Genomic DNA, 17,970 nt, shown 5'->3' on the forward strand with positions numbered 1-17,970 from the left:
TGCAGAACCTTCTAGTAAATGTGTTTAATGTTTATCTGTTTCCAGAGACATTAACACTAAACAACATTAGTAACACAGAGAACATGTTACATATAACATGTTCCTGATAAAGCAGACTACAACTAACCCAGAGGACTATCTGGATATTCTTCTGTCTAATTACCTCCCTGTAAAATCTGATGATTTCTGATGCCAAAGACCACTAGAAGAATCAAGATTCCCATTTCAACCTCCAAAACTTCATCTGCCATATTATTGAGAAGTATCTAACCTGAGCTCATCCTGAAGATACAAATGTAAACAGTTCTAGAGATATGATGTCAATCAGTGTCATCACATTTATCCTGTGCCACGTAGTGAGATAAACTCCAACCTAGTAAGGTAAACTAGATTAAAATAACCAGTAGCTATGGTCATGCAAGAGCTATATTTGGAGCCAGGCGTCAACTATGAGCCTGAGCCAGATGCTATCCTGAAGACATATTCTAGAGATGACAGTCCTGGTTCCCTTAAGAAATATCCCTCCCTCCCTAGATCAACAAGGCAGAAATGATCCGGAAGGAAACTGGGCGGAGAGGACGCATTTATTTTCTACAGAAGAAAACTGGCATTTTGGGTTACTGCTCCCTAGGAAATAATTTGTCCAGGACAATATAGATGGTCCTCAGCTGAGTTCAGACTCTAGAGCAGTGGTTCTCAACCTGTAGGCCCCCAGGTATTTTGGCCTACAACTCCCATAAATCCCTGACAGTTTACCAGCTGTTATGATTTCTGGGAGTTGAGGGCCAACACATCTGGGGACCCACAGATTGAGAACCACTGCTCTAGATGGTTCAGGTCCAGGCTATTAGGCTGACTGCGTCCCCTTGTATGAACCTGCCCGGTCCTGAGGTCTTCAGGAGAGGCTAAAACCTTATTCAGAAAAGTTTTTAAAGAAGAAAATGTTTAAGCTTGTCAGAGGCCGCTGTGATTTTATATGCTTTTAATTATGTTCAATACTGTTTTAATACTTGCATATTTGCATATTTTATGTTGCAATGCTTTTAGTTGTGAGCCACTTTGAGTCTCTGTATGGAGAGAGAAAGCAGGATATAAAAACAAATAATAATAATAATAATAATAGAAATGTGGATTTCAAATCTTGATAGAGTATGTTACTCAGTTTGAGGTCTCTGAAACCCAGTTGCCCAGGTCTCATCTGCCAGACTGGAAAGTCTTCAAATAACCTCGTATGCTCCATAGATTTACAGTTTGCTCTGTTTGGACCCTTCTGGGAAGTACCTATATCATGTGTTAACTAGGGGTGTACGATTAATCAAAACCCCATCCCATTTTCATTTCTGTTTTCGCCTTCCCCCATTCCATTTACCAGGACATTCCCAAAGTCAAGAGGGGGGAAATGCTATTTTGTGATCCGTCAGGCAGAAGCTCCGTTTTTGCTCCAGGAAGATCTGACCCATTGGCAACACTGGGAAAAATAGTAAGGTTCCTCTTTCTGTCATTTTTATGGCTATCACAATTAAAATAGCCATACTTGAAGGACACATTTAAGTCTCAAAGCCCCTCAAGTTTCTGAATGTCTGGATCATCCACTGATTTTTAGGAAATGTTTGAAGTTTCTACAAATAAAAAATAAACAAATGGGGGAGGAGGAGGAAGGCTGCTAGACTGGTGCAGGAGTACACACACACAAGTCAAAAGGTAGGGCTGGAGAGGGAATAGCAGAGACTGAGGGTCAAATACATGAACTAGAAGAAGAAATGGGTTTTTTTATTTTTGTGGGAGGAGAAACTTAGGCTATTGGTGTAGGACAGAGTACAGAAGTCAGAAGGTAGAGCTGGTGAAAGTTTCCCCATGAGGACTCAAGGGAGTCAAGCTATTCCCTAAACCTATTGTACACTCGGTCAACTTAAAACAACCTCCCCCTTCAAAAATCTCACAGCTCCCCCCCCCCCCCCAAATGCACACCCACTCACTCCTCCCCAGCAAAATTAAAAGAAGAATTATAAGAAAGATATTAACAAAGAAAATTTAATGCAGAAGAAAAATTCTAAAAAAACAAAATCCCTAAACACTAAGAAGGAGCAACGGCACTGAGATAGAACAAATAGAGCTAGCTAACATGATCTCTCTCTCTCTCTCTCTCTCTCTCTCTCTCTCTCAAACACCAGGATGCCACAGAAAAATGGTGGAGCTTGCCCTGGTATATATTGACCAGCTTTGCAAAAAGAGATGTGATCCCCCTTCTTCTTCTGATTGGCTCTGGCAAGGCTAACGGGGGTGAGGGAGGAAAAACCTGTACATGTGCAGTTGCTTTTCTCACGACAGCCAATATAACCAAATATCAGCCAACACGTGCCTTGTTATTACCGACCTTCAGCTGCCCCCTCTCCCTGCCCATCCCATTTCCAGGGATCTGGCTGACAGATCACCCGAATTCCCACAAATATGGTATATCAAAATGATATTGTGCAAACCCCTAGTGTTAATGTCTACAAACACATGCATTTACAAAAAGAGAGGGAGGGAAAGAGAGAGAAAGAGAAGCTGACTTTGCTTACATTGTGAACAAGAGGAAACTGCCTTGCCTCAGTTTTAAGTGCTATCAATGTATATACATACACATTGTTTTCTGACTGACAGTACTGTCCTAGAAGCATAGAGTTGGAAGAGAGCACATGGGCCATCTAGTCAGACCCTCTGCCATACAGGAAAAGCACAATCAAAGTATCCCTGACAAATGGCCATCCAGCCTCTGTTCAAAAGCCTTCAAGGAAGTAGCTTCCACTACACTCCAAGGCAGACAGAACCATTGTTGAACAACTCTTACAATCAGGAAGTTCTTCCTAATGTTCACATGGAATCTCCTTTTCTGCAACTTGAACCCATTGCTCCAAATCCTAGTTTCCAGGGCAGCATAAAACAAGCCTTCTAATTTTTCTTTATGACAACCTTTCAAATGTTTAAACATGGCTATCATGTCTCCTCTCAACCTTCTCTTCTGCAGGCTAAACATCCCCAGCTCTTGAAGCCACTCCTCATAAGGCATGGTCTCTAGACCTTTGATCATTTTAGTTGCTCTCCTCTGGACACGTTCCAGCTTGTCAATATCTCTTTTGAACTTAGGTTCCATCTCTAATATGAACATATTCTATGAACTATGAACATATTCAAAAACCAAACAAACATAAATACATAAAATATAACATCCAAAACACTACTGGTTCTAGATATTTCAGATCAGGGATACTCAACCTGTATAATGGAATGTTGAATGAGATAGAGTGGCTCATTTACTGCTCTGCCTCTTTGGGCATCATCTAAGAAAAAGGAGAGAACCTGGTCATCAATCATAAGTGGATGAGGTGGAGTCGTATGTGCAGCTTCAGATCTACACTATCAGCTATAGTTCAAAGTGTAAAAAGAAATAGGAAGAGTAGGACATAAGACACGAGTGGTAGGTTAGTAAGGCAAAGCAAGCTTGCAAACATAATCAGTTATAATCACAGACTTGGCATGATAGTTTTTGATTTAAAAATAAGCAAATAAAAGCTTAGGAAGACAGCTAGAAGAAAGAGGAACTGGGAGATGTACTTGAGAGGAAATTGTTCAGGAGATGAATGGAATCTATTGCAATGTGGGCTTAGCCAACATCTGTTTCATGCAATGATTGCCCAACTTTAGACGGGTCCCTGTTACCTGTGGAATGGATCCATTTCTCTACAATGACTGTTCCCCTCTCCTTGAATGTTGGCTTTACAATACCCAGATGAGAGAAATCTATGGATTTTAGTTTGTAATTTTTATGTTGGCCTTTTCTGATTTTTTCTATTAGAAATCTGGTTTAAATATTAATCTAGTATGAATATTTGATCACAGCCAAACTTCCATCGATGTCATTAGTAACAACAATTTTTTTATTGGTGGTACTGAGAAAAAGCATTTAATTATTTTATATGAGAAATGTTGGCAAATCTGAATTTCTTTGCTCAGTCAAAAATTGGAAAAATTTCCATTATTGGTGAAAAACTATCATTGGTTTACAAATAAATGTTTTTCCCCTGCTGGTTATTTCACATCACAAAGTTAAATATACACTGATGGATGTCAACAGAGTTTAATCAGAAACAATGATTGAAAATAATATGAAGTCATCTTGGCGCTGATGATATTGAGCGAGACCTTGACTGCTGTTGCATTTATATTGGATCACAGGAGGTGATATGAACTATATACACGTTCATATTTTAAATTCCAATATTTAAGTTGTGCCTTTTACATTCTAACATTTGTACTTAGTATAACTACCATTTGTAACACATATATTAGAGTATATGTTTGCAATTCTATGTTAAGCAGAAAACATTAAATTGTGGTTGAGCATACACAAAACCTGTTTATGGGTTTTAGGTGGCAGGGGGATCTGGTAACTGGGAGTTTGGACTGAATGTTTGCAGGACACATTGGCTAAATGAATGGGTATCTATGAAGTATAGATTGTAGATAGTTTTAGTATATAGTCGAGGATTTCATCACTCTTGATAAGACCAATAATTTTATAAACCCATGTGTCTAGAAGAATATAGCTTTAAAATAATATTCAAATCTTGCACTCTCAAATGCATATTGAACATTATTTCCTATGTATATATTCAAAACACTGGTCATTAGTTATTACTTTTATCTACTATGTGCTTTCTTCCTGATTTAACTCTGTTGGATGAAATTGTGTCCTCAGCCTTCTAAACTGATCTATTAACTTATTCTTGAAATATACAATTACACCAGTCCACACAACAGCAACAGTACAAATATATACAATTCCTAGAATAGTTAGTTTTCTAGTAAAACTCATATTATGCTTCTGTGGTGCAGGGGGTCCACTGTCAATGCTGCCACCGCTGCCTTTATTTAGACAGTTGGGAGGGGCCCATCCATAATCACAGTGGCAATGGTTGCGAGAGTTGCATACTCCCCTATTATGACATTTGGAGACATCACAGTCATTTTTCAAGAGGGAGACATTCACACATTGCCTTTCAATACACATCTTGTCAGTCCCACATGGAGTGCCATCTTTTACTGCTCCAATATCGGCTGTCTCCTTTCCACGATGATGAACTGTACCCCAGCATTCACCATTGCTAGCATGTGACTGAATGATAGAATTCTGTTTCGCTAAAGAAGGCAAGATATCCACATCATGACACTGAATTCGTCCACATAGGATATTCTCAGCATTACATTTGTTATAAATTCCATATCTGATCCCACAGTTACCAAAGCGATTGCCTTGAACATTAATTTTTCTGAAGCAGCTTTCTGAAGCAACTTTTGCTTTGTTGCCAAAGATGGTTTTACATTGTTCACTATGAGTAGTGCAGTTTCCATGATAACAAAATGCGCCATTGCTGCATTGGGTACCATCTTGGATATAAACATCATCAGGACACCACTGTGAAGTCCCGTTGCAATACTCAGGAAGATCGCAAATGCCATTCTTCTCTCTGCAAATGGATTGAGCTGGAAGATAATGACACTTGGCACAGCATTGTCCAAAAGCACAAGTGGCACCTGAACGCAAAATGCAATTAGATTGACAGCACGGATCTAATTCACATTCAGCTTTTGAACCGCAGTCACATTGCTCGCCTTTCTCCATCACTTTGTTTCCGCAGTATTTGGATGTATAAATTTTATTGAGATCTGGTGGAATTAACAGGCAATATGAATTCCTTAATTTCAAGTAATTTTTATAACTGCAATTGCTAAATTGATCAGTGAGTATTTGAACTGTATTCATAATACAGGCATCTTGGTCACAACTACAGTATTTTTTGTCGTGTTTCATACCAAGAATGTGCCCTAATTCATGAGCAAATGTGTTTGAAAAATTAAACAAACTGGAAGTCATATATGATTCCACAGCAGATCCCCAACGCTTATCACAAATTGTTCCTAGGTATGCCAATCCATGTATAGTTCCAAACCTCTTATATACAAATAAGTGACCAGCATCATTTTGTAGACGTTGAATAAGGGAGTCTCTTCTCCACCGTGTGAATGACAATAGTGTGTCATTAATGGTGTCAGCAATTTCTATGAGATTCTTGATGGACCAGATCTCAAGCCCAGCTAGAGACAACTGAAGAGGAATTGGGTCATACAGTGAATTTGCAGTATGGATAACATCTAGAACATGTAGAATAGTAAGTGTTTCATTTCTGTCAAACTTCACAAATCGTTCATGTTCCACCACAACTGCCAACTTCACATATCTGATATGTGTCCACCACCTTCCTCTCGAACCAATTTCTGCTACTTCATTCTCTGCACCCTGCATCATGGCCTCTTGACGTTTTTGCTCTTCCTCTGTCAACCCACATATCATATGGGTGGCAGCTTCTTTGTCTTCCAATCGATACACCACATGTTGAAAGGTGACGGATGCTGGAACAGGTTCAATTTCATACATCTTATATTTAAATCGTAAAACACCCCTGAGTCCTCCTGAACAAGTACTGAGTGTGACCAGAGAGGAAGGAATACCTTGCACAACACCATGGTAGAAACAATCATCTCTGACAAATGGATAGTCCACATGGAGTTCCCCATCCTCTTTGTAAGTGAAGACTGGAAACTGTTTAGGAAACAAGCCCTGTATCTGTCTGAGAAAGAGAATGTGGCTTTTCCCTTCAATCTGCAAAAGATAGGTGATACCTTGATTTTCTTGTTCTCTATATCTCAGCGATAGCTTCCTTGGGATGGTCACCTCATATGATTCATATCCAAAGCCTTGTGATGGTATCTGTCCTGCAGTTTCTATGAGAAAATTCTTGAAAAACATGATAATGAGACAAGAAAGAGTACTTGCCCTTTTCCTGTAAAGGGGAATTAGTCCCATGAAGTTTGTCATCTGAGATCTTATAGCAAAAGGAGAAATACACAGCTGTCCCTAGGAAGTGAAAAGGAAAATATGAACATGGTCGCATAGGAATTAGAAGAGGGGAATTCTGTACATAGCAACAGCCAATGAGGTTTTCTTTGGAATGGAGGTGGAGCCTGGATGATCCAGAATGGAACAGAACAACAGTGGCTGGGTAAGAATAAAAAGGGGCTTCAGAAGTATCTAGCTGAAAGAGCTACAGCAAGAAGAGGTAATTGTGATGGGAAACTCTTATGGGGTTAGGTACCGTGCTATTTTTACAGTGCTATTTTAAAAGTTCTTATCAATTTGATTAAAATAGAGCACCCAGCTAAGGTACGTTGGACATTGAGGAAAGAGTAGGTGTCAAAGTCTGGTCTTCTTCTTGTGTAGAGCTAGTAGGTGATAGATATAAGGCCTCCAAATGTATGCCCCTGTCATTCTCTATCACAGGGTTAGGCACTTTCTGTAGGGACATTATTTCTCGCCCATGCACTAGTATTTCTCGCCCATGCATAGTAACTTTAGTGTTGCACTTCCTGATTTGTTTGGGTTCATATCTAGTCAGTTTGGAGGAGGGATATTGGGGTGTTAAAGAGCATGCTGTTGCTTCAAGAGTGTGACTTATCATTTTGGTGTCTTTTTCATATGTATGTGGAAACACTGCAGTTTGTGGGATTTAGTACCTTTGAGATGTTGAATTGGCTTGAGAATTGTATAAAAGAATTGGGAGCGGTTCCAGATAGCGGAATAATCCGCGTCACCTTTGGTTTTAAAAAAACCAGGACAGGGTGGATTGTAGTCCATACACCAGCATACACCAGTCCATACATCCTGCACTTTTCGTGAGGAGTGTCTAGATCAGGGGTCTTCAAACTTTTTAAACAGAGGGCCAGGTCACAGTCTTTCAAACTGTTAGAGGGCCGGATTATAATTTGAAAAATATGAATTCCTATGCACACTGCACATATCTTATTTGTAGTGCAAAAAAACCCCACTTTAAACAATACAATAATTAAAATGAAGAACAATTTTAACAAATATAAACCTAATAATATTCCAATGAGAAGTGTGGGTCTGCTTTTGACTGGTGAGATAGGGTTGTTGTTGTGTGCTTTCAAGTCGTTTCAGACTTAGTTTGACCCTGTGTGAGGGCCGGGTAAATTACCTTGGAGGGCCGCATCCGGTTCCCGGGCCTTAGTTTGAGGACCCCTGGTCTAGATGTTTTCATGGTACCTTCTGGGAGGACAGGGAGACACCCAAGCAACACTTCCCCCCAAAGGCCTTTAAAAAATAAAATAACTTACGAGTCTAGCATTAGAGTGCTGCTGGCCCTCTCCTGACGTGTAACAATGACGTGCCAGGAGAAGAGTGGGGGCAGGAGTGATTCCCCCCTTCTCCTGACATGTTATTGCTATGCATCAGAAGAGAGCTGCATCATTTTAATGCCGGCCTCATAAGTTATTTTATTTTTCAAAGGCTTTTGGGGAGGAGGGGGTTGGGGGAAAGGGTTGGTGCCCTTGCAGTTTTCCAGCCTGAATCAGCCTGGAAAATGTGAGAGGGCTGTCTGTCTGCTCCATACAAAAGCGAATGCATTCAGTACAAAGCAGGAAAATCCTTCTTTGTGCTGAAGTAATTTGATAGTGGGTTACATCCACACCTTCTTGAAAGTTACAGGTCAGACTCACTATGGCTGCTGTCTAGACTGTCCCATCAGAAGTCCTAGATTTCTGAGGGGGCAGTCCAGACAGCAGCCATAGTGAGTTTGATCTGCACCTTTCAAGAAGGTGCAGAAGTAACCCGCTATCAAATTACTTCAGCACAAAGTGGGGTTTTCCTGCTTTGTGCTGAATGCATTCACTTTTGTATGGAGCATTGTCTGTATGCCTCCTGCATATATCCAGGACAGCATGTGTTTTGTGCCCTGTCTGGATGTGCCCCTGGACTGCACTTTGTGCATTTTTGCACTAGGTGAGAACCTGAGTTATTCCAGATTCTCTTTCCCCCTTAAATGTAGTTTTTCAATTAAGCTTTCAAAAACTTTTTCCAGTTGAAACCAACTACTTAATCTTTCCCTCTATCCAGGACAGCTACTGGCATCCACAGGTGCTGGTTGAATATGGGACATCAAAGAGGGAATCACAAGTTCACCATAAGCAGTGAAAGGGGTGCAAAATATTCCTAGTGCCCAAGCCCAAATATGGTACACTGGGGAATCTGTGCCCTTAGTGGGCATAAAATGTTATGCTGTGCTGCCTGGTTATTGAATGGGGTGGGGGAGAGAGAAATCTCAAGTTTTTAACCAGCGTGCTGCTACATTGGAAAAGTGAGTTCATTCAAAATCCTGGTCCAAGGTTTGAACAGGCAACAATGTTCCTGCAAATATGCACCTCAGATATGCACCTCTGAGGTTTCCTTTGGAATGGAAGTGGAGCCTGGATGATGCAGAATGAAACAGAATAAGAATGGCTCGGTGAAAATAAAAAGGAGATTCAGAAGTATCTAGCAAGAAAAGGTAGTTTTGATGGGAAACTCTTATGGGATTAGGCACAGTGTGCTACATGCTATCTATCTTCTTTTGGCTTTTTAAAAAGGTCCCAAATGGCCTATACTTCCATAAGGCATATGAGGATATTTTACCACATTATGCTAAAGGATATTTCAATGTAAGAAAGACCTTTTCAAAACAAAAAATAAAAAGCATCTTCTGGGAGGAAAAACAGCCTATAGCAGGTTCCAAGGGTGATTATGATGATGATGCTTTACAAAAGCAAAACACAGGATGATCTAAAAACCTGACAATAAAAATTAATGAAATTATTATATCAAAACCATTACATTTATAAAAAATATATCATCATTTCAAATATAGGGTGCTTTAAATAGTATACTGCTATAACACATCCTCCCGTTAGCATACCAAATTTCAACATGTTAGGACATATGAGCAAAAAAGAAGTTTCCAGAAATGACATTATTAATTTCATCTTCTCCCTCTCTCCCAAACTCACTTTTCCTTCTTCTTTGGAACACGATTGTTAGGACATGTTCAATATATAGACCCCAGAAAAATGGGAGAGACACCCAATAAAAATAGCAAAGCTTTAGTGGTGAGCAAAAGAGAAGTTTCCAGAAATGACTTAATTAATTGCACCCTCTCCCAGCCTCCCAAACAAACTTTTCCTTAGGTTCTTGTGGGTTTTTTCGGGCTATAGAGCCATGTTCTAGAGGCATTTCTCCTGATGTTTCGCCTGCATCTATGGCAAGCATCCTCAGAGGTAGTGAGGTCTGTTGGAATTAGGACAATGGATTTATATATCTGTGGAATGGCTGGGGTGGGGCAAGGAGCTCTTCCCTGCTGCAGTTAGGTGTGAATGTTTCAGCTGATCACCTTCATTAGCATTTGAAGGCCTGCCTGAGCCTGGGAAAATCTCTTGCTGGGAGGTGTTAATCTGTGCCTGGTTGTTTCCTCTCTGTTGTTTTGCTGTTGTAATTTTAGAGTTTTTTAATACTGGTAGCCAAATTTTGTTCATGTTCATTTCAGCAGGCCTTCAAATGCTAATGAAGGTGATCAGCTGAAACATTCACACCTAACTGCAGCAGGGAAGAGCTCCTTGCCCCACCCCAGCCATTCCACAGATATATAAACCCATTGTCCTAATTCCAACAGACCTCACTCCTCTGAGGATGCTTGCCATAGATGCAGGCGAAACATCAGGAGAAATGCCTCTAGAACATGGCTCTATAGCCTGAAAAAACCCACAAGAACCTAGTGATTCCAGCCATGAAAGCCTTCGACAATACATTAAACTTTTCCTTCTTTCTCTCTCTTCTCTGGCTCCAAACCCTTCCTCTCTCAAAATCTTCCCTTCTGCCTTGCCTTCCTCCATTATCCAAAACTCCTTTCCTCTGGCTCCAAACCCTTTCTTCCACCCCACACCCAACAGCAACAAGCAGCAGCAACAACAACGGTCCAACCTCCCCTCTCCCTTCCCTGGCTGCCAATGAGACTTCCAGCCATGTGCTTGGGTTTATACAGCAATGGCTGCCGGATGCTGCAAACCCCTTCCCTCCACAAAACATAACCTCTGATTGGCAGGGGGGCAAGCAGCTTAGGTTTCATCTCCCAGCAGGCTTAGTTGCATTAAAAACACTTCATCATAGTTCCGACTCACTTCCGCATCCCTGAAATAAATCCCGCAAGGTGAGTCGAAACTATAGGAGACTACAGTTCCTTTGGAAGGCAAAAACATCCGATTTTTCCCGAATTATGCCACATCCGAGCGAACCTATCCAACCCTAGTGCAGACCTATGTCATATTAGGGCATGACTAACACTTTGAATTGGGCCCAGAAACAAACTGGTAGTCACTGCAGCTGTTTTAACGTGGTAAGAAGAGATAGAATCCTATGGTGGTGTGGTAGAATTTTTGCTAAAAGCAACAAAAAGGGAACCCAGGCATTTCAAAATGACCTTTGGGGAAAAAAAGTGACTCAGGAGTTGCACGTTTCCCAGCCATGTCCTGTTGAAGTTTAAAACTTTCTTTCTTGTTTTCTTACAAGTCTCCTACCAATGGATGACCCCAGCAAAATCCAGCCTGCTTTGTTCTACTACACCACCAAGACAGAAGAAATACATGAGATGCTGGGAAAGAAAATATGAATATTTTTCTGGTTATGTCTTGACAGCTACAAGGTAAGCTGAGAAAGACTAACCTTGTCCTCGCCCACAAATCAGCTCATTCACAACTCTCTTGCTAATAAGATGGAAAAACTTGGCAGGTAAATTGACCCAAGTTCCAAGTGTGTCTTTTTCCTTTCCCTGTTCCTTTTTCTTCTCATCACAATCCTCAGAAAACAGTGCTCATATAAACCCGCATGAAGTTTAAGATCATGCAAGATTGTAAAGAGACAGATTTTGGCTGTAGAAACCCATTGGTGACCCTGCGTAACACACTCTCACAGCAAATACAAACCCACTCTGAACGTGTGTTGTCGAGAAAACCATATAACAGGGTCACCTTATGGGAAGCAACTGAAAGGCACACAACAACAATACAAAGAAGAGTATGCATGTGTGGGAGAAAAAATATTAGTATTTGCACAAATCAAATACAGAAATTTAAGATTGGGGTACATTTAATTTAATTTAGAAAGAGCACCAACAAAAGGCAAATCTCCTGTGATAGCTTCTCTTACCCAAGCTGTCAGAACCTGCCCCCTAAAAAATGAAATGGAGGAGGAAGAAGAGGTAGAAGAAGAGGGGAAGAGGAGGGGAAGAAGATGGGAAGGAAGGAAAAGCCAACTCTTCCATACAGATAAGGGTTTTGAGATTGCACTGCATGTATCTAAGGATGTGCCACAACCTTGCATGGCCCAGAATCCCAGGCTATAATAAACCAGTCAGTCTTGAAAGGCAATACATATTTTTAATGGAATAACCCTTAGTCAGTTTTCTGCCTGTAAGTGGATGGGTGGATATACTAAGGGTAGGATGTTAGCTTTTGGTCTTTGCCTCATTCTTCCTACATTATACTTCTACAGTTTTTTGTTTGTTTGTTTTTGTTTTACTTTTAAGACTTGTACAGTTGAAGATACAAGAAGACCCACCAAAGCACATCTGGACCTCAGTTTCCTCTGATCTTCCTGTCACTTTGCTGGAAAGTACTTTGTGGGGTAGAAAATTGTAGTATCATCTTAGTAATTGTAGCAGCTTTGTTATCAATCTCAACACAGTTTCCACTGATAGATTAACAATACAAGCAGTCCCCAAGTTACAAACAAGCTAGGTTCTGTACATTTGCTCTGAAGTTGAATTTATATGTAAGTCAGAACAGGTACATTTTAACATGTAACTCCAGCCATGTGTGTGTGTGTGTGTGTGTGTGTGTACACACACCACCCTGTGGTGTTTGTTTTGCTATCTGTGCCCCTGTTCAGAAGATTTCACCTCTCTGTCCCTGTGATAATTGGATTTTGGGGGGAAAGGCTTTTTGTGGAAACAAAGATTGGTGATAAAGCTTTGGTTGAGATAGCTTTCCCCCATGATAACTCTTTCAGGAGTGAATTTCCCTTCTGAGGGATAGAATTCTCTTTTTTCCTGTTGTCTCACCTCTGTTCTTAACTATGAGTTATTTGTAAATCTGATATATGTAACTCAAGACTGCCTGTACTTATGAAAGGATAGTCTTCACCATTCAAGTCTACATGTGATAAGCATACCTCTAGTTAATATCGGCAACTGCAAGATAAATCAAAGTCAAACAAGAACTGAGACAACTCATAATCTGATTAATGCAACATTTCCTTTATTGATGGACTATAATTGAACAAACATATGTGTTATAGAAAGATACACATAAGGTAAAATAGTGCACAAATGCATAAACAAAAATAGTCCCAGATCTTTAACAACATAGCTGCTAAATTTTATTATGTACATTTTTTTAAAAAAAACCCTTTATCAATAGTATTTGATACCATACTAACTATTATCATAATTTATCACAGTAATTCTGATTTGCCCGGGAAGTCAAGTGCCTCACTTCTCCAATGCAGATCTCATTGTTACATTTTGGATATTTCAAAATAGTGGATGATTTTGGAAAAAGCATCTAAACTTGATTGAAAGGGTGAGAAGATACCAGTTTCCAACAGATCCTAAAATCATGCCTGTAAGAATGTGCATTGCACAAAACTGGAAGGAATAAACCTCTCTAGTCCTACAAAATAATTTAGGGAAATATGGGCTATTGTCCTTTTTAGAAATAAACATATTTTTTGCCAGTGTATGCAAAAAATGTTACCTTTGTATCAACTTTTGAAATGGTGATAGCAAGACTAGACATTTTAAAATGGAAAATAATCAACTGACTTTTGGAATACTTAGGATCTGAACATGAAAATTAAATTTTAAATATATTGTTTGACAATTCTTATGGACTTATGGGCTACCTTAAATGCACGGATTACCTTGAATACATCTCTATTTCAATAAGCCAATAGTCATGACTTTTTCTGGAAACTAAGTACTTTTTTTTGAAATGTTAGAAGTAATGTAAATCATTGTTTACCTACTTTAACAGGAAAGTTAGATGTTGCTATTTTTTAAAAGCTTTAATATATCTCTTATTTCCATTTTATGATTTGTGTACTTCATTCATAGTTGATTTCTGTGATTTATTATGGACTTGCTTCCTTACTGTAGGGTGAATTTTTGGACTAAAGTCTTTAAGATAATAGCTCAGCTGATTCTTGAAATAGAGATGGAGGCCAACCCATAAAACAGCAGCAGAAAGGACTAACACGGTTCCTGCAATAATTGCTCCCAATTACTACAAAGTTCCATATCAGTAAGGGCCCACCACCAATTCTGACTCCAGTGACTGCCTTCACTCACTCAGGAGTGGCCCATCCACAACTGCAATGGTAATCTTTGTGGGCATTGCATGCTCTTTGTGAGTTTGGATTTCCTGACAAACACTCTCACATATTGCCCATCAATGGATATGTCAGTGCCACAGGGAGTGCCACCATTCACTGATCTAATATGTTCTCCCTCTGTTCCTCTCCCCCGCCACACTGCTCATTATTGCCAGTGGCTGTTTGGATTATGGACACTGTTCTCCATCAAAGTAGGTTCCTTCTAAACATGCTAAACAAAGGATTTAGCTACACAAGATATTCACAGCGTGACTTATTTTAACACATTCCATGATTAAGGCCAGAGTAGTCCAAATGATTGTTGTAAGCACTTTGAAGCAACCCTCTATCTGAACAGTGGCTTTCTTTCCTATTATCATTCTATACTTCTCATTATTGCCACTCTCATGACAACACTGTATATCAGCTTTAGGGCACCATCTTCAGGGGATCATTCTGAAGCCCTTCAGCACGGCTCATGAAGATCGGAGTCCCTATTTTTTGTGTACACATGGACTGAACTAGAAGATACTGACATGATACAGCACTAGCCGAAACCACAGGTGGCACCTGAGCTTGACATACCATTAGATTAACAAAATGGATCCAACTCACACTGAGGTTTTCAACTAGCATCACATTGTTTTCCATTTTTCAACAATTTGTTTGTGCAGTACTTCAGTTTATATATTTTATCAAGACATGGTGGAATTCTCAATAAGGTATTCCTTATATGAAAATATCCCCTTAACCACAGCTGCTAAACCTATCAGTGGTTGCTTGAACTGCGGCCACGATGCAGACCTGTTGTGATCAACATCATATTTCATTTTAAGATTATGTCCAAGGTCATGCACAGTTTGGAAATAACATATGGTTCAAAACATGCATTATGCACTGTCAGCACATTCTTGCCTTTTTTCCTCTTGTGTACATATTTGACACCTTGGTACTGGGCACTGCTGCAATCTATGGAAGCCTCTTATGCTGGGTAGAATCTTATCCTCTGCCATCTAAGCAGATGTATCATCCTCCTCTTGAATGATAGACAGCTGCACCAACCCAAGAAGCAACACAGAAAATGAGAAATATTATTCCTATAATAATTTGTGTTTTACTGAATTTGATGATGCGCTTCTGTAATGGAGCAGGTCCGCTATCAGTACTACCACCATATCCTTTATATAGACAGTTTGGAGGGGACCAGCCATAATCACAATGGCAGTGTTTATAAGTGTTGCATACTCCCCGGTTGTTGCATTTCGTGACATTACAGTCATACATTAAGAGGGAGACACTCACACATTTCCCATCAATACACATCATGTTAGTGCCACAAGGAGTGCCATCCCTCACTGCTCCAATGTCAGCTGAGTCCATTCCATTGTGATAGGCTATACCCCAACATTCACCATTGAGAGTCGATGACTGAATCATGGTATGGTGCTCCTTCAAAAAAGGTATTTCATCCACATTATCACACTGGATTCGGCCACATAGGATATTCCTAGTATCACATTTATTATAAGTTCCATATGTACGTCCGCAGTTACCAAAGCGATCACCTTGAACATTAAGGTCTCTGAAACAACTTTCTGAAGCAACTCTTGCTTTGTTGCCAAAGATCATTTTACATTGTTCTTTATGAGTACTGCAGTTTCCATGATAACAAAATGTATTGTCATAGCATGGGGTACCATCTTGTACATAAATATCTTCAGGACACCATACTGAAGTTCCACTGCAGTACTCAGGCAGGTCACAAATGCTAGTTTTTTCTCGGCAAATGGATCCAGCTTGGAGATACTGGCAGTTGGCGCAGCATTGTCCAAAAGCACAACTGGCACCAGAATGGAGAGTACAGTTAGACTGACAACATGGATCTGACTCACATTCAGCTTTTGAACCACAATCGCACTGCTCACCTTTTTCCACCACTTTGTTGCCACAATATTTTACTTTATCCTTTTTTTCAAAGTCTGATGGACTTAACAAACAATAAAAATTTGTTAGTTTGAAATAATAATTATAACTGCAATTGCTAAATTGATCAGTAGGTGCCTGAACTGCAGACATAATACAGGCCACTCGATCACAATTACAGTATTTCTTATCATGTTTCATACCAAGAACATGACCTAATTCATGAGCAAATGTATTTGAAAAATGAAATAAACTGGAAGTCATATATGATTCCACAGCAGATCCCCAATGCTTATCACAAATTGTTCCTAGGTATGCCGATCCATATATAGTTCCAAATCTCTTATATACAAATAAGTGACCAGCATCATTCTGTAGACGTTGAACAAGGGAGTCTCTTCTCCAGCGTGTAAATGACAATAGTGTGTCATTAATGGTGTCAGCAATTTCTATGAGATTCTTGATGGACCAGATCTCAAGCCCAGCTAGAGACAATTGAAGAGGAAGTGAGTCATACAGAGAATTTGCAGTATGGATAACATTCAGAACATGTAGAGTAGTAAGTGTTTCATTTTTGTCAAACTTCACAAATCGTTCATGTTCCACCACAACTGCCAACTTCACATACCTAGTGTGTGCCCACCAGTTTTTCTTGAAATCACTTTCTACTGTTTCATTCTCTGTGTTCTGCATCATAGCCTCTTGAAGTTTTTGCTCTTCCTCTGTCAGTCCACACATCATATGGATACCTTCTTCTTCTTCCAAGCGATAAACCACATGTTGAAAGGTGTCAGATGCTGGAACAGGTTCAATTTCATATGTTTCATTTTTTAATCGCAAGATACCTCTGAGTCCTCCTGTGCAAGTGCTGAGTGTGACCAGAGAAGAAGGCTTGCCCTGCACAACACCATGGTAGAAGCAGTTGTCTCTGATGAATGGATGGTCCACCTGGAGATCCCCATCCTCTTTGTAAGTGAAGACAGGAAAATGTTTAGGGACCAAACCCCTTTTCTGCCTGAGATACAGAAAGTAGCTTTCCCCTTCAATTTGCAAAAAGTAGGTCGTATCTCGGTGTTGGCGCTGTCCATATCTAGGAGTCAGCTTCCTTGGGATGGTTACTTCATAAGAGGCATATCTAAAGCCTCTTGGTGGTGTCTGCCCTGCAGTCTCTGTCAGAAAATTCCTCAAAAATATCATAAGCAGCCAACATAGAGCATTTGCTGTTTTACCAGTCAGAGGAAGAAGTCCCATGAAGTACATCCTCTGTCGTCTCATTGCAGAAATGGAAACCTTCTCCCGTTCTTGAAAGGCCGAAAGAAAGATGGCAATATCATTCTATGGGAATTGGAAGAAGAGGCAGAGGATTCCGTACATAGCAACAGCCAATGGGATTTTCTTTGGAATGGGGGTGGAGCTTGAATGATCAAGAATGGAGCAGAATAACAGTAGGTAGGTGAGGACAAAAAGACCCCCATGTCTAGCTGAAAGAGCTGAAGAAGAGGTCATTTTGTTGGGAATGTCTTCTAAAGATCTCACAATAATTTTGAGACACAGTCTAAGTAGACAAAGTCTTAAAATGTTACATATGTTTCTACAAATCTTGGGCACAGTTACCAATGGCTAGTCCTTTTCCAACAGCATTGGTGGGTTATTGCCCATCTGAAATAGGTGTGAATCCTCCTGGTATATACAAAAATCTC

At 40.0% G+C, this 17,970-nt stretch overlaps 2 protein-coding genes across 2 annotated transcripts; both read right to left on the reverse strand.

Annotated features, from left to right (window-relative positions):
• Window positions 1–4,687: 4,687 nt before the first annotated feature.
• Window positions 4,688–6,916, reverse strand: LOC132774895 (disintegrin and metalloproteinase domain-containing protein 21-like). The gene has a single exon (XM_060775861.2). The coding sequence runs from the start codon at window positions 6,914–6,916 to the stop codon at window positions 4,688–4,690; it is 2,229 nt and encodes a 742-aa protein (XP_060631844.2).
• Window positions 6,917–15,373: 8,457 nt separating this feature from the next.
• LOC132774239 (disintegrin and metalloproteinase domain-containing protein 21-like) lies at window positions 15,374–17,545 on the reverse strand. The gene has a single exon (XM_060774572.2). It carries the CDS (start codon window positions 17,543–17,545, stop codon window positions 15,374–15,376), a length of 2,172 nt encoding a protein of 723 aa, XP_060630555.2.
• Window positions 17,546–17,970: the final 425 nt, after the last annotated feature.

This window comes from Anolis sagrei, chromosome 1 (assembly GCF_037176765.1).
Source record: "Anolis sagrei isolate rAnoSag1 chromosome 1, rAnoSag1.mat, whole genome shotgun sequence".
In the NCBI taxonomy this organism is placed as follows: Eukaryota; Metazoa; Chordata; class Lepidosauria; order Squamata; family Dactyloidae; genus Anolis; species Anolis sagrei.